This window comes from Strigops habroptila, chromosome 4, assembly GCF_004027225.2.
Source record: "Strigops habroptila isolate Jane chromosome 4, bStrHab1.2.pri, whole genome shotgun sequence".
In the NCBI taxonomy this organism is placed as follows: Eukaryota; Metazoa; Chordata; class Aves; order Psittaciformes; family Psittacidae; genus Strigops; species Strigops habroptila.
Window position 1 is genome coordinate 36,729,189 of NC_046358.1, and position 27,661 is coordinate 36,756,849.

The window sequence follows — 27,661 nt, forward strand, 5'->3', positions numbered from 1 at the left end:
GTGTAATTTTCTGCAGCTCTGTGTATCACAGCAATATCTTTATTCTTGTTCTTTCTGTGTAGTTACACATGCATATAACTTTACACAAAGGCCTGTAAGTAATTACATTATTCCTAGTAGTTCTATATAATTTATTAGGTAAAAATTACTTCAGAGGACAATAAACATGCAAATGGAGAAATAATGAAAAAACATGTTTTGATTTATCTGAAATAAAATACACATTGACACTTTAATTTCTACCTGGAGATTAGATTTTCAATTGCTGTGAACTACATTGGAAAACCTGGTGATGTTGGTTTACCTTAGTGAACACTTCAACTTCTTCTACAATAAAAACTTCCTCAACCTTCACAGCATCTTTTGGGAAATATCCAAAATCCTTTCCTTTCTGTACAAAAATATAAAAGGAATGAGAGCATTTGAACTTCAGTGATAAGTGTGGTAGGTGCTTGCATTCATGTTAGAAACGTATGAATAGACACTAAGTTTATAGGGCTGCTCCCTATCCCCTTTATTTTGTTTGGTCAAAAGACTGGTTTATTTTTCCTTCAGAGTTGTTTTCCATTTGCCGTTTCAGACAGCAAAGGGAAGTATATTAATCCATACTATTATTTTCTGTATTATATTAACGAACACGTGTTTGCCAGAACCAAACCAGTAGCCTTAACACTGCTTCACGTGAAGACAGTATTGTGAGCACAGATGGTCTCAGCCAGCTTCTACTAAAATTGGCTACAAATTCCCCATTGACTCAAGGGGAAGAAGAATTGTGCCTTAACAAGTAATGACCCATAACAAGCTACAAGAAAAGTAGGATATGAAATTCAGGTGTGAGGCCAGCTGCAGCTGAAGAGAAAATGCCAATGAAGATAGCAACAGTACAGAAAGTTCAAGATAATGCACAGAAGAATCAAATAAGAGTCAGTCCTACCAAAAAACCAACCACTAGCTTTACATCAAACCACTGCACACAGCCTTTAAATATAGGAATACAACTTGGAAAGCAGGGAATAGTGAGGTACCTGCAAAGATACTCTCGGATGAAAAAAAGGAAGACAGAATTTCATCGTTACACAATAAACGTGACAGATCATTTACAAAGAAAAAAAAGTTTACCAGTATCTTCTGGATTTGAAGGACTGGTTGATACAGTTTTACTAGCAGTTGGATTTGGATCAACGCATCTATTCCTTCTTAGCTGTAGCATAACTACGTGGCTGTTCTACATTGTACATTGTTTGTACATTGTTAATTGTTCCAAATCATTAAGTATGCATGATAACTCCTCTGGGAACTTTCCTTGAGCACTGAACTGTGAAGTCAGATCCCAGTACTGGATTGCTGACTAAGTGACTGAAAAACCTTGCTCACAGACTTGACCTGGCAGACCTGAATGGGTTTTAAGGGAACCAGATGAAGTCATTATAGCCAAATGATCAAAGGAAGAAGACAGAAAACTTGGGTTCTGATCCTGACTTTGTTTCTCCATGAGTGACCTTTGCCGAGATTTGATTTTCCACTTCTATATAAAGATAACAACAGTGACCATCTCCCAAATACTGTATTAACTATAATATTAACTGATGATTAATATTGCAGAAGAGATGGAAGATTCCCAGAAGCAAGCAGACCACAGTTGTTATGCTATCATTATACTAGCTAAATTATTTATGGGGAAAGTCTTTCAGATTGAAGTACTTACACTTCCTATCCACAAGTTTTCATTTTTCCTTGAGAGTTTGGAGTATACCATGATCTCTTCCCCTGTTTCGAAGTTAAGATACCGGCAGTCAGGCCCTAAGTAGTCTGTAGTGGCATGAACTCTGCTCATTGCCGCTGGAAAAGTAGGTAGGAAGAATGAAGCAAGTAAGTATAGCAGCCATTAAATCAGATAGGTTACTGAAGAAGTCTGATATATATAAATACATTAAAATGTTTGTTAATACATCAGTGTGCTTTGCTGAGACTAATGCATTTATATCATCAAGCAAAAAGCCCTATCCTGTCTTCTCTCCTATTTACTACAACATAAGGAAGAAAAGCACTTGTCCTATATGGGCATTTTCCTGTCCTTATTCAGCAAAGCTTTCAAAGCCAAAACGCATGTGGAGAATTAGCAAGTTCAACTACTAAAGCCAGATCTAAACAGCTGAAAAATATTTCCCAGGTATGTTTATGTATTTTAGAAATTCTAAGTTAAATCTAGTAATTATTTCAGGGATTTTGTCCTGTATATTGAATACATTTCTCTTATAAAGAAAATAGGTAAGTTTAACCACTATAAACCATAAACACATTGTCAAAACAAAGTTTCCAATTCAGTTTGAATTACTTCAAATTCTCTTTGTTTCCACCTCTGTCTCCCCACAGAAACCACTACTCATGTGCTCTGGTCAGTTTGGGGTGTTCTACAAAGACAGACTTCTCTGAACATCCAGAACCCACTGAAGTCAGTATGGCTGAAAATAAAAGTCCATCAGCAGAGGAAATCTAAGGTCTCTTCCACTTCAGGATAAGCTGTCCATGTGGAAAAAGTAACAATTAAGGCTGCCCAACCAATGGAGGCAGGTTAGAAACAGTTTCGACTACATATGATTACCACAGGTTTCTCAATGGTAATCAACGGATAATAAATGGGGCATTGTTTATCGCTGCCCACTTGTGATTCAGTGGCTCCACCTTCCACAGAACTGTCACTCCTCAGGAACTGCGTAACCACTCACTGCTCTTAATTCATGTTGAAGAAGAAAAAATAAGTACAGAAGATATATTGTCAGGGTCTTTTATAAAAACAATCAGCCTGCTTACAGTAGAAAAAAAGAGTTTTGCAGAATGGGCTTTGAATGTACTCTAAACCCAGAGCATAGAGTCTTCTCTCTCAGCTTAGAGCCTACCTTTTTTTTTTTCTTTTCATTTATCTTGTACTTGTAAAGAATGAGTTTAAAATCTTTAAAGCTGCTTTGTACTGCCTGTTTTGAGGAAACCTGAGAAAAACTAGCTATTTAAGAGTATTTTTACTGAACTTTGATCTTTATGTACTTACACAACGCAATCCGGTAAGTATTTTTTTCTGTTTTTGTTTGAAAAGTTTAAGCCTATTGCTTATAAATTTAGTATATTGACAACAAACATTTTCTGTGGCTACTTATTTTCAGTCTGTTTCATTGCTAATTTCAACAGTATGGTTCATAGTAACTGCACATACACCATAGACTCCTTTTAAAAACAACAACAAACATTTTTACTTACTCTCGCATTCCTGATCACCACACTTCTTCCATTCTGAAAGTACTGTTGTACTCTGCAGACTTGCTGAAAATGAAATTACTAACAGCAAAATTCTCTGATCCAAGATCCTTGACATTTTAGATTAAATCTGGAATGCACTGAAACTGTCGAAACGGCACCAGTGTGCAGGTAGCAAGAACATTCTACATAATTTTTCTTAGCCTAACAAAACACTGCAAATAAATTTATAAACCTGTTTTCCTTTTCTCATCTGTTTAAATAGAAGTACACTATGCTAACCCGCTCAGCAAAGTCAGGTGTCTTGATCATACACATACGTTTAATAATTAACTATGTTCTGATAGCTAGACTGATGTTTTGAATACAGAGAAACTAGTTCTGGTCACACCAAAATTTAGTGTATCAGAGAGCTTAATCTGTACTGAGTTTGTGGAAGATTGTGTTAGCGGAAACTCACCAAGAGCTTTGTTAGGATTTTTTCTGGATTATGAATGCATTTTTAAAACACATCTTTCGTCTGATTTTAAGATGGACTGTCAATTTCCTGCTTATATTGAGTTGCATGATTGCTAGTATAGCTACTCACAATTTTCTAGCTTTTTTGTTTAATAAACTGTATTTTGCATGCAGTGATATGTTTTAGATAATAGGTGGTCATTGGGAATTTGAAACAGATTTTTTTTCCACATTTTCTGTTGGAGTTTTCTTATGCACTAGACGTGGAGTACAATCCTTTAGCATGAGGAATGCTTTCTGAACTCCAGAGTCTTTTAAAGGCAGTTTTCAGCCTCTTAAGACAACTAGAAAATCCACATGCTGTCTCTACATCAAGTAGCATCACAGAGCAATATACCAAAGCTAAGCAGATATGTCCTGTTTTTTAAGGAAACCCCTTTTTTTCTTAGCAACTTATTATCCAATATGGATAAAACATTGTAAATAATGTTTTCTCAAATACAGGTTATGCTTTAAAATAGTGATTGTGCAGGGAGTTATACACTAATTATATTAGGTATGAAATTGCGCTATAAATGAAATCTTGCAGAGAGGTTTGCGCTACAACTGAGCTTTGCTTCAAAGGCTTCGCATTGTTGTCCTGCACTTCCTTGGTGACCTAAGCACAGTACCTCTAATTTACCGACAAAAGGGGCTTCACCCTTCCCACTCTCCTGCATGTGGTGGCCTCTCCTCTCTCCTTTCTTGACAGCACCCCAAGAATCTGCATTCCTTCCCAACCTGATAGTATTTGCAGTCATACGCTTCCTGCCCCTCCTTCAGTCCCAAGTGTGACTCACACAGAATTTGCTCTGCTTTCTCTCTCCATGAACCTAAGCTGTATCCTACTTGCAGCATAGTTCCCCCTCCCTCCACAGAGTTGCTCCACAACTCAAACCTGCCAGATGCTTCTGCTTAGTCTGATCTACTGAACCACCAGACTGGTCATCTACTGGCAGCTGGGAGAGAGGGCGCAAAGTGCACCAGGGTCACGTCAACCTGCAAACAACATCACAGCAGATGACATGTTCTCCAGTTGCAATCTAACACTTTGGCCCCTTCCTTCGCCGCATGACCTGGTAGTCAGACAGCACTATCCTATAACCTAGCACACCAGCTGCCTCTGCTGTTAGGTAATCCACCAGAGAGCTGTCCTGTGCACCCAGGAAAATACACTAGAGATCAGCAATCCCCACTCGCTCCACTCAATTAGCTCCAATGCAGCCCCATCCCCAGCATCAACATTCCCCTTCATATTGTGTGTGTGGTTTAGGGGGTCAGTGATTTGGGACCTTCCCTGGGGTCTTCTACATTTATCTATAGGAGGTGTAAGGGAAGAAACGGAATACCAAGCAGCTAAAACATGACAAATGCAAGGAAACGGTGAGCAGAAAAGCAAGTGGTTGGGTTTGGGTTTTTTTCATTCCCAAATCTCTACAGATTAGTGAGAAGGAATATACCAGAAACATATATTGGGGGGACTATATATATAACATGTTGTACAAAAAAAAGAGGATAACATTTTTATCCCACCAACATTAACAACTGCTCTGAAGAGTCTGTCATAATGTTGCACACCAACCATGGAACATGGGCTGAAACCCAATAATGGGCCTAGTTTGTGTGGGAGAGCAAACTATCAGACCCACACCTTGGGATATGCACATTATTACTGTGTTTGTCAAAAAAGCTCAGAAAATGGCTGTGACTTCAGTTTCATCTTGATAGCCAAACTAATTCTCAAGGCTTTATATGGAAATAAAATGTTGCCACCCATCTTGGCTACTCAGTTTAATCTACATCTGCTGTTTTCAAATAGCTTAGCCTCAAGTCGTTCTTCTAGGTTTGAAGCTGTTAAAAGTCTAATGAGCACTGCTCTGATCCTTGTTCTGTATTAGTTGTTCCACTAGTAACTTCAATAAGAAATCATTTATATAAAATACTCTTTTCTTCTGGGTATAAATCCTATAATTGCAGGTGTTATACAAGCAGAACTTCTAATCACCTTTGAACTACAGTCAAAGATTCAGGGAATTTTATCATAGCTGGATTCCAAAGGACAAAGTTGAAAGCTTTATAGCAGGTGTCAGTTAACTTCTGTTCTGCAGAAATGAAGCAACAAACGTAAGTACTATTACGCACATGAAGATAAGCAATGCTAATGAAAAAGTAAGGTCTATTTCCAACAGCTTTCATTAGGATGAAACTATTAACTTTTTATTTGCAATGACATTAACTACCAAGCTAGAAGTGCAGAGATCCCTTATATTAAAATTCACAGAAGGATCAACTCAGAGTTAATTGTGTAATTTAGATGAATAGTGTGGCACACTGAATGGCTCTTTAAAGACATCGCTTTGTATAAGCAGAAGAGATGTTGCATTGCATAGAATCATAGAATCATAGAATAGTAAGGGTTGGAAAGGACCTTAAGATCATCTAGTTCCAACCCCCCTGCCATGGGCAGGGACACCTTGCCCTAAACCACGTGGTTCAAGGCTCTGTCCAACCTGGCCTTGAACACCGCCAGGGATGGAGCATCCACAACCTCCCTGGGCAACCCATTCCAGTGCTTCACCACCCTCACTGTAAAGAACTTCTTCCTTATATCTAATCTAAACTTCTCCTGTTTAAGTTTGAAGCCATTACCCCTTGTCCTACCACTCCAGTCCCTAAGGAAGAGTCCCTCCCCAGCATCCTTATAGACCCCCTTCAGATACTGGAAGGCTGCTCTGAGGTCTCCACGCAGCCTTCTCTTCTCCAGGCTGAACAGCCCCAACTCTCTCAGCCTGTCTTCATACGGGAGGTGCTCCAGCCCTCTCATCATCCTCGTGGCCCTCCTCTGGACTCGCTCCAACAGCTCCATGTCCTTTTTATGTTGAGGACACCAGAACTGTACACAGTACTCCAAGTGAGGTCTCACGAGAGCAGAGTAGAGGGGAAGGATCACCTCCTTTGACCTGCTGGTCACGCTTCTTTTGATGCAGCCCAGGATACGGTTGGCTTTCTGGGCTGCAAGCGCACACTGCTGGCTCATGTTAAGCTTCTCGTCAACCAACACCCCCAAGTCCTTTTCTGCAGGGCTGCTCTGAATCTCTTCTCTGCCCAGCCTGTAGCAGTGCCTGGGATTGCCCCGACCCAGGTGTAGGACCTTGCACTTGGCTTGGTTAAACTTCATAAGGTTGGCATCGGCCCACCTCACAAGCGTGTCAAGGTCCCTCTGGATGGCATCCCTTCCCTCCAGCGTATCAACCAAACCACACAGCTTGGTGTCGTCGGCAAACTTTCCTAGACTACTCAGTATCTGCAATAACAATAAAGATCCAAAAGCAAATCATAAGTTGGTAAACGTTATCCTAAGTACATTAAAGTCAACATCTATTTTATAATAACAGTACATACAGCTTTGGTTATAGTCTTATGATAGCACCAAAAGGCTCCATACAGAATGTAGGGTTTCACTGTGTCAAATATTGCATTAATACATAGAAGAATACGGTCCATGGCAAAAGCACTCCACAAATATACTTCTCTTGACTCAGGAGGTTTGAATGAAAATACAGATCAAATTTTACACTGAATAAAATGTCATGCCAAAAAGATTTTGATTTTTTTTAAACACTTGTCTTTTAAAAAATAAGTCAAAGAAAGAAAAGGAACACCAATTCACTCTTCCAGTTAGACAAATCTAAACAGGTAACAGTCATTCATCATTCAGATGTAAACCAACTTTTTCAGCCGGGATGACAAATGGCAGAAAAAGCCATTATTGTTTGTTACAGAAACAGTTACAAGCATGACAACTCACAGTGCATTTCTAACAAATCATGGAATTCATGACTTATATTACTTATAATCTTGAGAATACGTTTCCAAGCCTTGAAGGCCTCACGTTTTGCCATGTAATAGAACAGTCACCTAATAACAACTGCCTGAATGGGGTTTGTGGTAACACACGTGTTTGCTACAGAACTGGGATGGAGTGGAGGAAGAAATCTCAAAGAGCAAAATTCTATCTTCCAAAACACAGATCTCTGTGTATTACTCATACCCCACTGCTGCAGCATGTGATCCCATTAGTAAACACATGTAGTCTCAGAGAAATACATCTTTGAGGAAGAAAACTCATTTTAAAGATCTCAGACAGATAAAATGAATAGGTTACTGTTGTGCCACAGTAATTGCTGCAAAATCAGCAGCTGAAGCTGCATCTCAAAATTACAACTGGGACCTAACCACAAGACCAGTACTGTCCTGATAAACAAAAGATGCTCTAGAAATCTATTTGCAAATTTACTGGGTATGAAAATTAATTTTCCTGAGGGGGGTGTTTAGTTCACCAATACCTACTTTCCAAAGAAAAAATATGTTCAGATTCCCTTTGAATACATACAAGGAAGCTGTTCTAAGTACAAATATCACCTTAAAGGAGCAGGAATTTGAAGAGATGTACCCTTATGGCAATGTCATGTTTCAGCTTATAACAGTTTAACCATGGCAGTTTCTTCTAACAAACATTAAACTACCAAATACATCACCAGCCTTGTACTCAGCAACAAAGCCCCTGTATTTTCACCTTGCCGATAATACATTCCTGCCTGCAATATACCCTGAAACAACATAACCAAACCAATCCCTACTTCCATTACCAGGAACCACATTATTGTTATGAACCCTGTTAATTTGCACTTCTGAAACAGTGGCTTCTGACTAGCAACCTGCACAACTGCAGTATCAGCCATTAAAACCTGTACAGTAAATACACTACAGCAGCGATTCACTCAACTAAGCTCAAAATAAGAAACCTTAAAAATACCCAATGTTAGAGGGAAGAGGGAGGCTTCCAAAGGCAATTTGAAATGTGAAGTTAGTTGAAACATGCAAGCCAGTAACATTTATTCAGCTACTTAGTATTGAAAGTTTGTTCCCTGTGCTAAATTGCTGTTTAAAGTCTTCAATAAGGCATTTGAATTTGTGCTTGTCCTTTGAAAGAGGTGGCGCATTAAATCACATTCCTCTGAAGGAAATATAGTTGGAGACTACTAAGAACTAAAACCGATTCTCAGTCGTAGAGAAGCAGAGGCAGATAGAATACTGAAGTGACAAATGGACTGAAGAATCATAATAAGGTATTAAACTTGTTGAGAAGGGGAAAGCCTGAGGAGCTTTCTCATTGTTTCTGTTTGTGCTGAAAGAATGCTCCATCCCTTGCTAGACACATTTGTTGAAGCCAGGAAGCTCAGCACTTCATAACACAGAAATCTGTCACTGCTCTGAGTTCAGGTGAAAAATCCCAAAAGTGACACAGTCCTGAAGTAGAACTTCGCTAAGTCTGCTCTATATGCAGAAAAATGGGGCATATATGGCTTTTCTTACACAAAAAGAAGCTTAAATCTCATTTCCATTCCAAAATCTCTCTAGGACTTCTCATATCGCAGACTCTGGTCTGCGATACAAGAATTCTTCCTGCCAAGACAACATGGATTATAGCAGTGTTTCATATTCAGTTAATAGGCATTAGTTGAAGCCTATGAGAACAATTTTGAATACAGAGCTCCGAAGGTACAGTCGCCTGCAATTATGATTCACACTTTGATTGTAGAAAGACTAAGGAAATGCACCTCTGCTATAGAAAACATCATAGGCATCGAGAGTAGTCTACAAAGCCACATTTATTTGCACATGTACAGAACAGCAACATGTTATTGTTTTCCATACAAAATTATATAAAAACAGTATTCACCTTCATGGATAACACCATACCACCTTAAGTTGTATTAAACACATTCAGAAAGCATTCTTGCACGCGCATAACATTAGTATTAGGTAGTCCTGGGTAACTCCAACACTGCAATGTAATTATTCCTAGTGGTATGAAGGGATCAAATATTAGTCTGCAGCTAAAATAAAGAGAATCCTGGTTGAGAAGCAAGCTGAAGTCTTTCGTCCACTGGCCATCAAAGCAAGGAACATCATTAAACAGATTAACTGTCTCCAGAACATAGATGTACATACTACCAAAGCACCTGCAGAAGGCAGATAAGAATGGTATTCCAGACTGACTTGAGCTATCTTGGCAGTGTTAACATTCTCATCTAATCACTGCTTGCCTATGGGTAGGAAAAAGCTTTATAAAACTGAAACACAGAATCGAGTAAGAGCTTGTGATTACAGAAGAAAACAAAAAGTATAGATCCAAATCAATTACTTTCCCTTCCTACCCAGCACTGGAGAGATTACTCCCTTTACTGGGTCTTAAGATGCCCATTCTTACAAGGAATAGAAGGGAAAAGCAAAATTTTACGTTTCCTGCAATATTGCCTCCCTACATATGATCTAAAAGGGGAATTTAATTGTCAACAGGACATCTCAATTTATTTAAAATGCACATTTATTTCTACAAAAAGAAAAAGAAAAAAAAGTGTATGATACAGAAGTGATCACATCTAAAGATTTGCCTATTAAAATATACAGAGGATCTTAATGAGTACAGGATATTTTAAAAAAGATGCAAAGGAGTGTTAATCCTTTATTTTTACATTTTCAGGAACTTCACAATGTTTTGGTAAGTAACCTTTTACAAAATTATGTAAAAAGTACAAGAATGCCTGATAAACAGTCTGCATTTGTTTTCCAAAAGATTTTTTACAGCATGCAATTCTTAAGGCAGCCTTCTGCTCCTCCTTACAAGGAATCCTTTCACTCAAATAATCTTCTGCTGCAAAGATTAGGCTAAGGAAGCTTGGTCTCTTCTGTTAACGCCTTTTGTCTTTCCTGTCTGATTTACGGTCTCTTTCACTCCGTGAAGTTCTCTTTCCTGACCGACTACTTTCTGATATAGATCTCTTTCTGTCAGATCTTGAACTTTTATCCTTTGAGCTTTTGGTATCTCTACTCCCACCTTTTGAAGACTTGTGACTTCTATCTACTCCTGAAGCATCCCTTCGCTTCCTGTCCGTGCTCCTTCTGCGCTTTCTATCTCTGTTATGCCCTCTTCCTCGGCTTCGACTTCTACTTCCACTACTGCTAGAGCTACTGCTGCTACTGTCCCTGCTAGTACTTCCACTTGTAGTGCTGCTGCTGGTGGAACTACTCCGACTGCTAGTGCTGCCCGTACTGGAACTACTTCCACTACTAGTACTGCTTGAAGTACTACTGCTGCTACTGCTGCTGCTACTATGGCTATGAGTCTTACCAGTTTTGTTCCCTGCCCTACCCCTGCTTCTACTCCTAGTCTTACTCTTCATTTCTACACTGGGTGTCTGATTCTGCTCTGTCTGTGCCTCAACCACCTTTACAGACACCACAGCATTTTCATCCTTGTCTGCCTGGGGCTCTGTATCCTGAGTGGACTGAGACAACTGAGGTGACTGTGACAGCGCCACAGACTGTGGCTGAGATAGAGGCTCAGCCACAGGTTCTGGCTGAGCTTCAGGTGCCTTCTCCTGTTTTTCTTCAAGTTCAGCTTCAATTTCTGGTTTGGTACCCTTCTCCTTCCTGGGAGAAGGAATGTTACACCCTTTTTCTGGCTGAGCATCACACTCTGTTTCTGGTTCCACTTCCTTGCCATTTTCATTTTCTACAGGTTCTATACCACCTGCATCATTCATTTCAGCCACATCCTGCTCATTATCCACTGGCTGAACGTTTTCACTTTCCTCTTTTACAACTGTGACCTCTTCATGCTGACCATCCTGTTGCTTGTCATTCTCCCTCACCTCAGAAGCCTCTTCTACTTTAATCTCCATTTCATGTTTCTGTTCATCCTCTTCCTGTTCTTTCTCTGCATCACTATGCCCTGAACCTATTTTTCCCTTCTCCTCCCCTACCTCCTCCATTTCTACATCATTGTGCTGATTACCTGTCTCCAACTCTTCCACCTGCTGAGGCGCCTTACCCTCCTCCTGCTCCTTGTTCTGTTCTTCCTTCTTTTCTTCATTCTGCACCTCCTGCTGTTCTTTTTCCTTCACAGATTGTCTTCTGGGCCTGGCTTCCATTTTGTTAATCTGCTCCGCAAATTCATTTCGCCTGCTTTCAAAGAGTGCTAGGGAATAAATGCATAAATAGTTGTTTCAGATAATGCACAGACACTGAAGTCTATTTTCCCCTTAACTATGAGCTAATAAGTTATCAAATTGTTTTCACTTTTAAGTACTGCATCTTTACTCATTCTGAATTAGCAAGCCATTCATGCATAATAAAAAAGACTGCTAGTTACCTTAAGAAAACAAAGCAAAGGGGATAGTCAGCTCAGCTGAGCATCAGAACAGTAAAGCCCTAAATCTAAGCTAACAAAAGGAGGTTTTGACTACATTAAAATCAATCCAACCAACAGTATATCGAAATAATACCTTAATTTCCTGGTATTTATATATTAACAAGGTTATACTTCCTAAGGTAAACAAAAGACAGTAAGAATCAGCAAAAAGCTGGTTAGGTATTAAGAAAGCTTAAATAATATAAATATTCAGACAAGTGAGCTAGCTTCTCTTATCCCCCACCCCCACATGATGAAGAAGCTCCTTAACAAAAACAAAACCAAACCACCAAATACATTCTCAGTTTAATGAAAAAAGAACAGTGAGACTACCATCAACCGGAGTATTTTAAACTGTTTTCCAAAAGAAAAATATAGTCATCCTGTGAAATAGAAATGAAGACACATTAAGGCAAAAAAAAAATTATTATAAAGTTCTAGTGCTGTGCTTAAGAAAATGCTTCTCATATCCTTTGTAAAAACCTGCATTTTCTCATGTCTTCAATCCATAGAATCTGCGTTTTCAAGAGCTAAGTTGCTGCACTGGCATACATCTGTGTACTAAAGCTAACATAAAGGACTGTTTCAAACACATACCTCTGTGATCACGCATACACCTCTTTTGACTTCTCTTAAGAGAATCAAAGCACATCCAACATAAAAATAAGTCACTGAAAGAGTCATGTTCATTTATGATGAACACCCATGCAAGAACAGTTTGTCTTGAAATTTATGTATTTCAGCACAAACTTAAAAGAAATTTATACAGCAAACAAAGAGAGGCAAGAACATGGGCCTTTGTATCACAAAGACCACTTACCATTCATCTTTTTCTGTGACTCTTCCATCAACTTCTGCGTAGCAGGACACATTCTGCCTGGTATGTAGAATAAGTGGGGTTTTGTCTTTGTTCTTATGTATTTAATTATTTTAGCATTATGTTCATTCCATTCTTCTTGCTGAAAAAGAAAAGAAAATAACCCTAAGATACACAAGAATAGTTTAAACAGGAGAAAGATCAAGAGCAAAACTGAAACTCACCAACTGGGCAAGCTCAACTTTTTGCTCCAGTAACCGCAGCTCTGTCTGTTTAGCACGTCTTTCTTCAAACAGTTCTCGCCTTTCATTTTCAACTTGCTTTCTTTCTTCCTCTGCCTGCACTTCAAGTTTTTGTTCAATTTCTTGGCGTCTCTTTTGCTAAGATAAACAAAGAAATATCTTAAAGACTTTTTCTAAATCAAGAAAGCGTTCTAGTTTGGGCCACTTACAATTTTTATTTACACCATTAAAGGCATTTCTAAAAACACATTAAGAAGCATCTCCTAAACAAATAATGGAAGAAAATAGTGTCAGTGCTTGCTGGCACATCATTTTTGTGGGTTAACTATAAAATTAGAGGCCCCTATGGCTTTCTGTCTGCTTTTTTATCATTCAGTTTGAATTTGAATTTTCAGTACAAGCTTCAACATGTTTTTTTTTTCCGCAATGGCAAGGAAAAGAGAAATAGATTTCATGTATTCCACTTGGAGGGGAAAAAAGTCAACTCACCCAGACACAAATGAAGGACTGCAGACTGGTGTTTGTGACCAACAAAACAAATTACATTGCAAATACTTCCAGTACATTAATTGCTAATTAGATATACTACTATAATCCAGGAATGCCCTGTTTGTATGTCCTACATAGCCATATGCTCAGACTGTACAATAGTTGTCTAATAAAGAATACATTTTAGCGCCTGAACAACTAAATAGTTCTGTTATAACACTCCTCAGGCCTCTGATTTATAGCAGCTTTTTATGTATGAAGAGAACAACATCTACACAAATTCTCAGAAAAATGTTGCAAAGAGCAACTCCTCAAAGTCTCTTCATGCAAATACATACTACTATAAATTAGATAAGGACTCTGTGTTTCTAGACCATCCTCATCAATATTTTCTTGTTCTAAAGGCATGCAGGCAACAAAGAACTTTGGTCGTTTCTCATGTGCTACATGACAAGATAGATAAAATAGGAGGATATCAAAATACCAAATCTGAAAGTAATCAATACCAGCACTGCAAGCCAGCTATGCTAACAATACACAGAAAAGGTTTTAAGGACTTTGTATCTGCTTCCACCAGACTGCTGAAAGTAGAACTTTCAAACACTGTTTTTAATCTAAAGGTTATTTGTATTAACTGAATAACCCATTTAGGGCAAGTGTGAACAAATACTGTATCCTTCACAATTTAAAAGGCCACACTAGGAATAAAGTTACCGCCACGCTACACGCAAGGTTTTTTGACGCTGCCACTACACTAAGCGAAGCCTTCACTTCTGTACAATTACACGTCCGTTCATTAGAAACAGGGATTCTTGTTATCCATACTGGGTGGGGGAAGCCATCTGTAGTCAAACAGATAGCACAATACAACAATATATTTCTGTATACTTGGTTATAATTTAAACATCTGGAACGCATCAGGGTGGGCACTGCTTCAGCAATACTGAATCACCACCATTTACAGAAGTAGCCTATGGCCTATTAAATAGTTACTTGATTAAATTCCATTTACTTTGAAATGATCCCCAAATAAGTAAAACAAGAAAAAAAGATAATCTATTTTGTGTTTTAAATATGGAAGCAATTAATCAGCAAAACCTTGCCTTTTCACTTCTGCAATGGTCAGAAATAGTGCTGTGAAGTCATGAAATTGTTAGTGACCCTTTCCCGCCTCCCACCCCAATTCCACTAAACCAGACCAAACCCTACATGCACTCTTACCAATTTGTTGTACCTGCAGCCTACACCGTGAGGAATTTTCATTCCTATTTGAATCAGCTTAACTACACAATTTTGCTTTATTATTTACAATCTGATAAAACTAAAAATAAATACCCTTTCAGTAGCAACTGTGGACTCCTGTTTAAATTTTTGAAGAGTGCCCATCAACAAGCCAAATATACGTCGATTCCTGAATAAAAAACAAAAAAAAAAAAGACTGAGATTCAGTCCAAGTCCCAAGATTTTTATTTCCATAATAATCAGAGAAACTTCCCACCTCAGAGACGTTTCTTTTTAAAGGCTCAGTATTACTCAAGGCCATTAGCAATAGAACACATATCGACTGTGCCAACAGTCAAGGATATAACTTACAGTGACATATCATATTTTGCTCAAGAGAAAGACACAGCTCTTATCCATAACACAGCACACATAGCACTGGAAAAATTTTAAGCTTGCACATTTTGCATCTGGAAATAATGACACTAAGGAAATGTTAAAAAAAAAACTGCAAAAGCAGAGTACTGAAGAACAGCTTGAATAAACACACTGTGAGCTATCAATAAAGCAGTGAACTGGAAGGTCACTGGGCTTTCTGAAAAGAAAAAAAAAAAACAAAAAACACCAAAAAACAAAAAACCACCAAAAACCCAAACCATACTCCCCTGCCCCGCTCAGAGGATTAAAGAGAAATGGAGCCAAAGGGGAGTGAAAGCTTATCTGTCACAGTTTGCCTAATAGTATCTTCTACGAGATGCTGCACTGTGGAATGAAACCAGAACTGCTCTCACCCAGTTCTTCAAGGAATTCCCTTCTTCTGAACAAGAACTAATTGCTTGAATTTCATCTTTTCTTTCTTTACTGCAAGAGGCAGACTCTTATTCGCCTTGAAATTTTACCCTTTTAAGAAAGGAAACGCTACTCTCTTTACCACTCTACTACAGTGGCACAAACGTAACATGGAAAGGTAAAGGTACTTGTATATTAAACAGTAGAAATAAGAACAAATGAAGAATTGAGACCCAGAGATTACTAGGGTATCTGTATATGAGTGACATCCCAGAAGACACTGAGTAAAATCAAGAGTCCAGTGGATGCTGTCCTCTTAAAAAGCCTCTTTCTACCACAAGTCATAGAGAGACCAATACTGGTTTTCTCATCTCCCCAGAAGACTACTGAAGGGCAAAATAGTACAATTACAATTTTGAGGGAACAAACTTTTAGTGCCTGAAGCTCTAGGAAGTCCACTAAGAATTCTGAAATTCCTTCTGTGAGGAAAGCAGTTGGAAACTGGTGATGGAAGTAACAGCAGTCTGTTGGCAATGTTGCAACTATAAAAGAAGCAAGGGAAGTGACTTTTCTGTGCTAACTGACCTGTGGTCCTTATCAGAGCAGCTCTCTATAGTTCCTTATTCCAGTTCTCATCCTTCTACTTACTTGAGGTATGGGTTATTATTGCACCAGCATAGTGCAGACTGACGCAGACAGAATCTAAGAGGTTGGACAGAGCTGCAAATTTGCTTTTCCAACACCTCTTCCCAATAGAACTGCACTTTAGCAAGAATTTTCATGAGCTGCCCTGACACAAATAAAATATGGGGGGAGAGAGGAAGAAAGATATATATAGGAGGAATCTAAAAAGTGGGCTAAAGGAAGGTCAGACTGTACACACAACAAGTCTGAAACTAATAGGAAAAAAAAGAAAAGATGGAACTATTGCGTTAAAACCCAACAAACAACCCCCCAACAAAACAAAAAACAAAAGAAAAGAAAAGCCTCCTTCAACTAACAAAACAAATGATGTACCAGGACAGTTGTAACAGTCCAAAATGTTAAATAACCACTGATGCTATATGTATTTGTGCCTTACTCAAGGATGATCACTTGCAATAGCGCTAGCAAACCTATTCCTGTAGGTGGCCTGAGAAGCAGACCCCCTGTCAGTCATGTGAACAATGTGTTGTTACTGCTCGGAAGTATTGAGAGAGTATTTTTAAAAAAAATCAATTTTATACCATTGTGATATATCTTCAGCATCATCTCTGATACATAACAGCATACGCACAATACTTTTAAAATGTAAAACTACTTCCTATGCTAGCACAGAGAAGTACCATGTTAGTGCTTAAAAGAGATTTCTGCGTACCTTTGTTTTCCTTTCTCATCCATATTTTGATCTTGTATAAGGTCTCGACGTGTTCGCTCTTTGGAGGTAGCAACAACAGAAGATGGCAACGCTGGCTGCAACAAAGAAAAACAAACTACTTCGTTACTGCTCCAGAAAAGTGTGTTGCTCCCTGTACAGCTCATTTACCACGTATTACCTTTTTAATATCGTCATCCTCTGCGTCGCTTTCTTGGCGTGATTCTCTTCTTGTCCGACGTTCTCCACCCAGCCTGAGGAAGAAACAGCATTAGCGGTCACTACAGAACATATATTTAGGACAGCATCTGTTCTAACATGAGAAAAATACAAGTCAGCGTCTCTAGACAGAAGAACCAACACTTTCAGTAAAATTCTCTCGACTGTTCCAGTGACCAGTAAGTATCATTCTGCAGACAGAATCTACTGCTGGTAAAAATCAGTGAGAGAACACAGTTTAAGTTTTAATACAACTTGCACAGTAAAGGAAGGCAGAAGAGCTCACATCACTTGACAACCACCATGCTTGACTTTTTATGATACCTTTGGAATTTATTTCTTGTTTTTAATGTTTTTACTTTTCTTTTTCCTGAATCTCTAAAACAGCTACTGGTATAAGGGGATCATGAGACAAATTTAAATGTATCAAAATATAAAGGTTGGCATGATTTTTCAAATGGGAAATACTATTTAAGTTACTCAGCCAAATACCTAGAAAACAGGGGGCAGAGCACTCACAACCTGAGAACTTGGATGAACTGAGGCTTTAACAAAGAACAACTAGACAGCGTATTAAGTAAAAGTTATTTTCAGCTTTCATGCTCAGGTTTGTGGCACGGCACTTTATACTACTGGTACAGCTGTTTTACAGTATTCATTTTGCATTAACCAAAAAATTCAAAAGCTTTGAATTTTTCAAAAGCTTGCTTTAGTCAAGAACTACCACTGCACTGAAGTGCCCATAGAATGAAGCTCACTGTAATCAGTCACATCTGATCTGCATCCAGATGTGAAAGCTCAAAATCTGAGTCTACGGTCATTCTGTACACATTCAATTTATTAAATGGGAGATCCCAGTCATAATTCAATTTGTGTCTACTGTAAAACAAATCTGGACTACAAAGCACAATATCATATAGCCAACTGTACACAAAGTAAAAAAGAAAATTCCAAGAATCTTTGTATTTCTGTATCTTTTTGTTATTGCTATAACCTTTATATTGCTATAAGGTATGAAAAAAGATTTTGTCACAGTCAATTATCATAATCCAGATATATTTCCAATAAGTCTTGAATATGTAATCTCTAAAGACGACAGTGAAAGTCATTGGTTATTAACAGTTACCGAATCTAAGTATTTTAAATCTACTATTATAAATTCTCATCCTGATAAAGCAAGTTCTCTGCACCAGTTTCACACCCACCTACTGGTTGCCCCTTCAAGATCCCTCTGTTTGGCTGGGGGTCCTCCTCCACTATCCGAGAATCCACGCCTAAAAAGAAAACACTTGTGATCTCAGAACAAGTTTGGCTAACTCCAGGTTCACCTTAAGCCTGCACAATCAAACTGTATTTTGGCTTTACGGTCATGATATAACAATAAATACTCAGCTGTATCATCATTCGCTGTCACTACTGCAATAAAGCATTTAAACATACTGCTTGGAGACCAACTAGTTTAAACTTGAATTTCTCCACTCATTTAATTAAGTAGCTACATGAAAACAAGGAGCTCCATGATGTTCAAATGTTCATATTTGCAAAAACTTTCAAGGTGTATTGAGCCTTAACCAGCGGTTTAACATTGAAATTCAACAAAAATATCCACTACATACTCCATTAAGAAAGAACTACTGAGCAAAAGTTGACCTTTTCATTCTACTTGGGGGAAAGGAGGAAAAACATAAAAAGGAAAGGAAATAAAATAATAAGAAAACCCCACGACAAACCACTACCGGTTTGTTACAACTGTTTTAAAATTCCTGTCATCTTCAACTTTTCCTGTTCTCCCTGGAACAGCTACCAGTTTCTTAATTATTGAGAGACTGATTTTGAATAATTTCAAAGAGACGAGGTCCTACATAGCACATAATATAACACCTTCCTTAACTTTCATGTTTCCCATTATATTTCAGGCTAACAGCTGAAAGTGCTAGGGAAAACCATCAGTTTAGATTTGTTATCACTCAGAATGAGACGGTACTTTACATTACAGGCAGTGACATAAAACCTCAAATGCCCGTAGGCCAGCTTTGATGCCTGCTTACTGGAAGAGCAGTACAATAAGCAACGGGATAGCAGGACAAACAGAACACCCCAATGCAAGGATAGCAAAGCAATGCCAGGGCAAAGGGTGGCACAAACCCCAGTGCCCGTTTCTGCAGCTTCTTACCTTAGCAATAAGCTCCCACGCCCCCTACCTCCACCAGGGCCTGTGATGGCTAACAGTCTGTTTTGAGGGGGCCTGCAAGAGACAGCGGGCGCTGTTAGCGGTACCTGCCCGTCCCTGCCGCCCCGTCCCGCTCCGCACGGCGCCTCTCCGGGGCGCTGCACCTCGCCCAGCCAGAGGTGCCCGCGGCCATCACCGCCCCCCCCTCCCCCCGCTTATGTCCCCGCCACGACGGGCGGACGCCGCCAGCAAAGCCAGCGGCACCGGACCCCCCCAGCGCGCTGCGCCGGAGAAGCGGGGATGGCCCGGAGCAGGGCGCGGGGTCTGGCAGGGCGTGCGGGCAGCTCCTCGTCACGCACCCCCCCACGCCTGCCCGCAACTCCAGGACATCAGCGCGGCGCACCCCGGCTCCCGTCACCTCGCCCCCCGTCCCAGCCTGGCCGGGCCGCTCCTCGCCCCGCGCCTCACCTCACGTCATTGGGGTCCCTGCCCGTGAGCTTGCGGATGTTCTCATCGACGTGCCTGAGGCTCTCCTTGGCCTTCTCCAGCTGCTCCTGCAGCGCGCGCACCGCCACCGCCATCCCGCCCGCCGCGCGGCCTGCCCGGGCCCGAGCGCAAGGCACCGCTGGGTAGCAAGGGGAGAGGCCCCGCCCACGCGCGGCCCGCCTGGCGGCCCACCACTCCGGCAGCCGCTGGCTAGGATGCCGCAGCCAATAGCCGCTCAGCAGCCCCCCTCCGACCGCCAATAGTCGGGCACCAGAGGAAAGGGCAGGTCCCGCGGAAAAGGCGTCCACCAATCACAGAGTCCAGAAGCAGACTGGCACCCCGGCTCACCAATTAGCGGAAGCCTCTGCCTGCCAGCTCCACGAATCACCGCAGGCGCCGTCGGAGTGACATCACTCAGAGCTAATGCGAACTCACTTTCGTCATTTTCCCGCAGCCCAATCAGAAAGCCACTTCGGGGACATTTATCTCCACCCACCTGGGACACATCCTACTTTTCCACTCCTTGTGGGGCCGACGAGCTACCACGCGGGCGGAATAGGCGGGGGCCAATCACCGCCCCACTACAGTCGCCGCCGTGCCAGGCGAGCCAATAGGCGGCGGCGTTACGCAAGGCTGGCGGGCTGCCCGGTGTCATGCGGGCCCGGGCACAGCGGCCGCGCGTTTTTTCCCTTCTGCCGTGGCTGCGCGCTGGGGGCCTCGCCGGCCGGCTCTGCGCTCAGCAGCTGTAGGACCCCGCCACCGGGCTTTATTCCCGGCGTTTAGCTGCGCTCCTCCCCGGCAGGCGGCCGGTGCCGTTCTGTGCAGGGGCCGGGGTGAGCCCCCGGGCGCAGCGGCGGGAAGTGGAAGGCGAACGAACGAGTGACATTCTGAGGGCAGTAAACTCGCACGCCCGTCTGTCCCCGGTTTCAGGAGCGAGGCGGGACGGGGCAGCTCTGCAGGGAAGAGACGTGTCTGCCCCCCCGGTTCCGCCCCCCTCAGGGCACTCGTTTGTGTGTTCCTGGTTCGCGCCACCGCCCCGGGCAGCCGGGTTGCGAAAGCGATAACGTAAACGCCCCTTTCCTGCCTCAGGAGAGGTTTCGGCCGCCGGCGGCTGGGAACGCCGACCGGTTCCCCGACCGGCAGAGCCATCCCGGCCGTTGCCGCTGTGCTGCCCCGCCTCAGCCGGCCGCGCTGTGCAACCGGAAGGGGCGGTGCGGCGACGGCGGCGGTACCGGGTTCGGCGGCAGCTTGCCGTTGCGGCGGCGCCGGGCAGGGGGCCCCGCTGCGGAGCGGAGATGGCGGACGAGGCGCTCTTCCTGCTGCTGCACAACGAGATGGTGGCGGGGCTGTACCGCGCCGCCGAGCAGAGTGAAGGGGTGAGTGGGGCTGGGGCCCCCGGGGAGCCGCCCGGTAGCGGCCGGGGCTAACGCTGCGGCGGTGCCTTGTGTCTTGCAGGAGAACGGCCGCTGCACCACCAAGCTGGAGAGCATGGGCTTCCGTGTCGGGCAGGGGCTGATCGAGAGGTGAGTCTTCGCCGCGGCCGGCCGCTTGCAGCACCCCTCTTCTTGCTCCCCGGCCCGCGGGCGCTGCTCTCCGTGGGGGGCTTTACGTTGCGGGAGCCCGAGTCCCCTCCTTCCCGGCGTGCTGGGTCCGGGGAGGGTTCGCCCGCTCGGCGGAAGGCTGCCGGCTCCCCGGAGCGGACAGAGGGCTATGAGGTGGGAGTGGTCCCCTTATTAGACCTGCCATCCTGTCTTTTGGCATCTCATTCCTGCGGGGACCTGTGTTTGAGTACCATAGGGTAGTGTTGGAGTATGTATTTTTGCAGTGCTTTCTGTCATGAAAACGGACTCAAGGTGTATGGTTACTTCTAATGCGTACAATCCTTTCTAATTGCACTTTTTGTAGACCTACTTTTGTATGTTTTCTGTTTCTGGGACGTTTCATGGTTTTCTTCTCCTTCGTAAACATAATTTTACTGTTGGCTACTATGTTTCTCGAAAGCACTCTGAGTCCTTGGAACTTCGTAACCAAGCACCTTGCCTCCTTGTTTCCCTTTGTGTGCTTTGGAGATGGACATCCAACTTCAGCGCCCTGCTTCTGAGGTTGTGTGACACTCTTGAGCTTCTGAAATCATGCTTTCATTTAACAAAGTGGTGCTTTACTGTCTGATGAAGACCCTTAAGGAGGATAAAGGGAGAGAATTCTGAAATAAGCTAGAGAAAGAGATCCGTTTTTGGGAAGTGGGAACAAGTTTTACATGTCTGTTCCTATGCGATAGTGCTTTTTTGCACATTTGAAGGACTCCTTTGAATCAGTAGGATAGGTGTGAGCTTTTTGTTTATCTTCTATTTAGACGTTTAGTTGAAGATAAAACTGATGCAGTGCTTCTGTACTTCAACCGTCTTTAATAATCATGTAATTAAAACCATTTATTCCACTGTCATGTTGCAGGTATTAAGATAACACTTGCTCTAGTGTTAAAATGCTTGAGGAATACAAAGTGATGCCACAACATGCTGGAAAACTAATTTCTATAACAGCCTCAAAAATAATGTTGCATAGTACCGTTTTTTCCTGTTTAATTGGTGAAGTTTTGCGTACCTTCGTTATTGATATATTTCTCACTTATCTCTTAGGTTTACAAAAGACACTGCCAGGTTCAAGGATGAATTAGATATTATGAAGTTCATTTGCAAAGATTTTTGGACAACTGTATTCAGAAAACAAATAGATAACCTAAGGACTAATCATCAGGTACTAGTGCTGTAGAATAAGATTTCACTTGCACAATCAGTAACAGTTTTGAGTTAGTAGCACACTTTTCTTTTTCTTGGTCTAGAATTATAAGAAACCCAAAATGTTCATTGTTTGTTTTAAAAGTATGTTTTTAGGGTTCATGTTAGCATGTAGCTTCAGAACACAAGTTAATAATTGCTTGTGATGTCTTTATTGCCATCATGTTTGGAAAGAATGCTTTGAATTTCATATGCGCTTGTTGCAGAGTTCCAAACTGACAGGACAGTAACAGTTACAGTTGATTAACACTTAAAGAGGAAGTTTTTAATGTTATCTGCCAATAAATTTTAGGGGAAAACTAGTCTGCTGTCGTACCATCTATTTAAACAGAATGGCTGCCTTGAAGTATATTTTTTTCCATTTTGAGGAATATTTACAGTTTTCAGCAGTTGAGATGTGTAAGTTGCACTCTACTGATAAGAAACGGATAAGAAACAACGGAAAAAGTTCAGAAGTTTTCATGTTGGTGACATTGCATTGTATCTGTGTCCTTTCCTGTATCAACAGCCACAGTTCTTGCAGCAAGATTAAAATAATTTGAGGAAGCATTTTGCTAGAGTAAAACAGTCTTTTTCCTCTTGAATGATTTGGCTTTCTTATGGCCATTTTCCTGTTGTGTCAAAATAGGAACAAGAGAATTCGTACAAGGATTGTGCCACATAAAATAGGTTTTATTTTTCAGTGAGCTGTTATCAAGTAATAACTTTAAGAGATAATTATTACCTTAGAAATCTGTTTTTGAATTCAAAGAAAGCTGCAGTATTTAGCTTAGGTCGCAACTGCATATGCAGCCTTAATCTAATTTGGAGGGTTATGAAGTTCCAAAGTAGCACAGTCATTAGCAAAGAAATTAAAATAACAGGTGTAGAAGAAGCTATACTGTGTTCATACTTAATTTATTAAAATGCATATTGTGGCACAAAATACCAGACTTTTAATTTGATCATCTGCTGGGTGTTGTTGCTGCTATCACTATGAAAGAAAATAATTCTCACTAAATTTGAGAATAAGAATGAAGATTAAGATTTGAATGTAAAAATCAGCATGCATTTGGTCTATTGACAAAGACTTTCTAATATGGAACTGTTGTTTCTGAGCACCGGAAAGACTCTTCCAAGAATGTAAATAGACCTTTTTTTAGGGTTAACTGATCATATTATTATCTAGGGGGTTTGTTGTAAGCTCACAATTAAGTATCTTTTATTTTGATATTTCATGTAAGTAAATAATACAGTTTAAATTTAAATCACATGTGCCTTAATCTAAAATATAATTTTTTAGAATTTTCAACCTGAGAACATTTATATCATATCTACAAATGAAATCACATAAAATGCTGATTACATGTTACTGCATATGCAACTAAACACCCCCCCCCCCCCTTTTTTTTTTAATAGGGTATTTATGTCCTTCAGGACAATAAATTTCGTCTCTTGACACAAATGTCTGCAGGAAAGCAGTATTTAGAATATGCGCCAAAGGTACCCTTCAGTTTTATCTTTGGGATCTACCAGTTTGATTTGAATTACCTTCATTTATTAACGATACCTTTAAATTTTATAATTGAATGGCTGCAAACTCTTCAAAAGGGCAGCTAAAGTTTAGTCTCCAAAACCTGTGCTTTTTAGAAATGCACCTTGTTTCAGAAAAGTGGATTTGATTTATGGTTCAAAAAACAGTCTTAGTTGCTGTGAAACTTGCTGTTGTCATGTTTGAGTTACTTGATGGTAGGAGCTGGTCTGCCACCACCACACAAATTCTTTCTCTTTGGAAAACATGTGCTTTCAGAAGCTTTTTTTTTTTTTATTAATTTCCAAAACATAATTGGAAGATGCTATTTGTTACCTAGAACAAGCTTCTGAGATTATATGAACATGTGGAAAGATCTTCCACCAATTAAAAATGGTTTTGAGTGTAGATGCTGAGTGAGAGTAATAGTTCAGGTAAGTAAAATCAGTGCTTCTGCAGAAACTCTTATACAGCACTTTGGTTCCGGCAGATGTAAGAAATGGGGCATTCGGTTCCATTTTATAATGGATAATTCTTATCACAATCTTTAGTGATATCACTTATCACTATAAGAATTATCCTCTTAATTCTTGATCTTCATAGTCACCACAGTTGCAGGCTACTGTCCTTGGGATTTTTTCTTGGTGTTTGGCAGGATGTTTCTTTTGTTTTGCAGCATATATTCTAGATACCTGTAGGCCTTTGTATTCTAAGATGCAGCCCGTGCAAGGATGCTGTCTTGGGCTGTTACTCCTTCATTGACTTTAATACCAGTTGCTAATTTAGCCAAGTCTTGGGACTAATTGTTTTAAGGATATGAAGTTCCTACAGGTTTAATGGAAATAGAAACAAGTGACTCAAGATAGTGTCTCTAACAAGACAAATCGGTATTGTGAGCTCCGCTGTACCATGTATCAGAGCTCTCATCTGTTGGAGATGACAGTCTCTTGAGCACAGTAACAACCTCCATAGTTTTATGTTGTCCAAGTGCGATGTCTTGTTCTTGAATACTTAGTTTCAATCTTCAGCAACAAGCTTCACCCTTCACGCTTACTAAAAATGCAAATTTATATTTAGTATTTAGCATTTACCTGTGGACTAATCAGAGGAGGCCTATCGAATTTGGGAATAAAGAGTATTGTAACAGCTGAAGTTTCATCAATGCCTGCATGTAAGTAGTTCTTGGAGTATTCAATTATTAGCTCACTTGGTAACTTTCCTTACTGACTTCATAAGTGTATAAGCATTTTTCAAGGTGGGATTAGTTTGAAGCTGCTGGGCCACAGGAGTCAACATGAACTTTAAGGTGCAGCTTGTCGCTAAAGGCTTTAGTATTTAGAAAACACTGACAGAAGGTGAACCTCCATGATACTGAGTGGAAAGCAAAACTAAAAAGGTGTATTTATGTTTAAGTATCAAATACATAAGGATATATGTCCAGAAGGCCATTTGAACAAGTGAGGATAAAAACAACCAGATAAATGCTCTTTCTCTACAGCAGTCATTAAGAAAGTAAAATCCAAATGAAATCCATTGTAACTACCCAAGCTGCTTAAGGTGGATTAAAAACATTCCACAGTCTTTGCACAAATTCTGAATTTAGCTGACAAAACTGTTGTGATGTGGGAAATGGTTCAACTTAAAGAAAAAAAAGAAAAGAAAGAAAAAGCAGTTCAGCTGGAGTTAAATTTAATGCTGAATTGCTTAAAAAAATAATTAATGTTGATACGTTGATCTGACTGTGCTTTTTCTTTGCAGGTAAATTTCAGGTGATGATACAGAAGATGTAGAGCACGTTCACATCTGGGTCTCTACCTTAAAAATCCTTTGTGGGTGGATTCGGTATCTTGGTTCAGCACATTGTATGTAGCTTGTAAATTATAGCAGTGTGCAGCACAATTCCAAAATATGTAATAAACGCTCAACAAATTAACTTAACACTATCCTTGCATCTTGGTATGAAATTTATTCTATACCAAGGTATTAATGTCCACATGGTGAAAACTGTCTAATCAAAAGTTTTCAGCAGAACATTTCAATTACCAAAGCAGCACATGTGGAAGACAGGAGGTATGTTCTGAGAACAGTAAAAGCCTGACCAAGACTAAACTGCATTAAAGAACTAATGTTTTGTGTCACCTCACATGAATGCCCAACTACTGCCTTCACCTGTTCACTGTGAACCATGAGGCAGCAATTGCTTTTGTATTATTCCGAGGAAGCCATTAGTAAATGAACCAAACCCCTTCATTAGTGGTGGTCAGTGGAGGCTTAGTTCCTCTGTAGAAATGATATGGGGCAGGAGAGAACTTATTTCTACATAAACAGTTCCTCCTACCTAATTAACAACCGTTTTTTGTGTCAGAATAATTTTATGGCTAAGGTCATCTATACTGGCTCATTGTGCATAAACTCAGTATTAATGTAGTTGTTTTTAATTGCTAGCTACAACTCACTTCAGTAATGAACGTGTGCAGGAAGATGATTAGGTCTGCAAGAAGCTATAAAGACATCACCAAGACTCTTGAGGACATTGGGGTTTGCTAGATACTACTTGATACAAGATTTGCGTAACAGTATTTATCTTGCTGTAGGTAAGCATGAAAATATCTTGTTAAAACTTTTAATGAATTCTGCTGTGAGACTTTCCTGTCGGCAGGTTCAGGCCTTATGCACTCGAATCACAACAGAAACTTAGCAGTGTTTATTCAGAAGCGTGAGAATGCCTTGTGATAGTGATGCAGTTTCTACTTTGAGACCAGTATATAACAGGCTAACTAGAAAAGCTGATGTGTTAAGATAGCACCTTTGATTGTTGTAACTACCCTCTGTGTTGAGAGAAGTGTATGTTGTCCAGTTGCATGGTAGGCAAGCTCTAGGGAAGGTCTGAAGTTTGTAATGAACCAAGCCTTTTCTAAGGAGCTGTTCCAAGCTAGCAAACTATAGATTATAAATGTGATAACCAGGGGTCTGTTATACTTGAGCTTAAGATGGATGAAATTCGGATCTTTCCAGGTACTGTGAATACTAGTTCAGATTAGTTGTAGCTGAATAACTTGACAGTTCTAGGAAACATTTTGAGCAGAACTCAAACTAGCAGAGTACTGTACTACTGTTTATAGATGAAAATAGTTAAAGTAGTATGGTACTCAATGGGGACCAGCTGTTTGACTGAAAATGCTGGGTTCTTATACTGGTAGTTTATAGGAAGGCAGTGGTGGTTGTTCACCTTCGTTCCTCAGACTCGTTTGTATCTGTAAGGGTAGAGAATCAGCTAACTAGTATTTTTGCGTTTCATGGGTTCTTCAGTTGCCAACTCATCCTGCTTTCAACATGCTGAAAATGTTACTAAAGAGACTATCAATAATTTGTACTGATGTCTAATAGATGGACATATCAGTGTCATCACTTTAGACATCTGCAGTGGGGTAGACACTCAGTATCACAGAATATACAGAATCATTGCTACTTGCATCTCCAGAATTAAAAGTCTAGTAGTCATTGTGATTTTTCACTTGACATTTAAGACTACTATTCCAGATGCAAAAGTGCCAATCATTCAAAG

At 40.6% G+C, this 27,661-nt stretch overlaps 3 protein-coding genes across 4 annotated transcripts in view; 1 reads left to right on the plus strand and 2 right to left on the minus strand.

Moving 5' to 3' along the window:
• The window catches only part of MIA2 (MIA SH3 domain ER export factor 2), a 36,688-nt gene extending 33,165 nt beyond the window's left edge, over positions 1-3,523 (minus strand). For both annotated transcript variants that reach the window (XM_030481327.1, XM_030481326.1), the window contains exons 1-3: positions 3,253-3,523; positions 1,706-1,839; positions 305-391 (exon numbers count right to left, since the gene is read on the minus strand). In XM_030481327.1, coding sequence (XP_030337187.1) covers positions 305-391; positions 1,706-1,839; positions 3,253-3,367 — 336 coding nt within the window. In that variant the 5' untranslated portion in view covers positions 3,368-3,523. The remainder of the gene's footprint in view (positions 1-304; positions 392-1,705; positions 1,840-3,252) is intronic.
• Positions 3,524-9,401: 5,878 nt separating this feature from the next.
• Positions 9,402-20,558, minus strand: PNN (pinin, desmosome associated protein). The gene is made up of 9 exons (XM_030481354.1): positions 19,774-20,558; positions 19,309-19,380; positions 18,341-18,409; positions 17,098-17,170; positions 16,920-17,014; positions 14,888-14,963; positions 13,046-13,201; positions 12,825-12,963; positions 9,402-11,791 (listed from the first exon to the last, which is right to left on the minus strand). The coding sequence occupies exons 1-9, from the start codon at positions 19,884-19,886 to the stop codon at positions 10,503-10,505; spliced, it is 2,082 nt and encodes a 693-aa protein (XP_030337214.1). The 5' UTR covers positions 19,887-20,558; the 3' UTR covers positions 9,402-10,502.
• A 208-nt stretch (positions 20,559-20,766) lies between these two features.
• Positions 20,767-26,039, plus strand: TRAPPC6B (trafficking protein particle complex 6B). The gene is made up of 6 exons (XM_030481356.1): positions 20,767-21,167; positions 21,247-21,314; positions 22,428-22,545; positions 23,985-24,068; positions 25,174-25,267; positions 25,855-26,039. The coding sequence occupies exons 1-6, from the start codon at positions 21,087-21,089 to the stop codon at positions 25,884-25,886; spliced, it is 477 nt and encodes a 158-aa protein (XP_030337216.1). The 5' UTR covers positions 20,767-21,086; the 3' UTR covers positions 25,887-26,039.
• The last annotated feature ends 1,622 nt before the right edge of the window (positions 26,040-27,661 follow it).

Bases quoted from the DNA above. Each gene is read 5' to 3' on its own strand.
- PNN (XM_030481354.1), bottom strand. From the start codon at position 19,886: ATGGCGGTGGCGGTGCGCGCGCTGCAGGAGCAGCTGGAGAAGGCCAAG. The intron at 19,381-19,773 runs GTGAGGCGCGGG...TGTCTCTTGCAG, and splicing joins AGGGACCCCAATGACGTGAG to GCCCCCTCAAAACAGACTGT. The intron at 11,792-12,824 runs GTAAGTGGTCTT...TTTATTCCCTAG, and splicing joins GTCACAGAAAAAGATGAATG to CACTCTTTGAAAGCAGGCGA.
- TRAPPC6B (XM_030481356.1), top strand. From the start codon at position 21,087: ATGGCGGACGAGGCGCTCTTCCTGCTGCTGCACAACGAGATGGTGGCG. The intron at 21,315-22,427 runs GTGAGTCTTCGC...CTTATCTCTTAG, and splicing joins GGGCAGGGGCTGATCGAGAG to GTTTACAAAAGACACTGCCA. The intron at 24,069-25,173 runs GTACCCTTCAGT...ATTTATATTTAG, and splicing joins ATTTAGAATATGCGCCAAAG to TATTTAGCATTTACCTGTGG.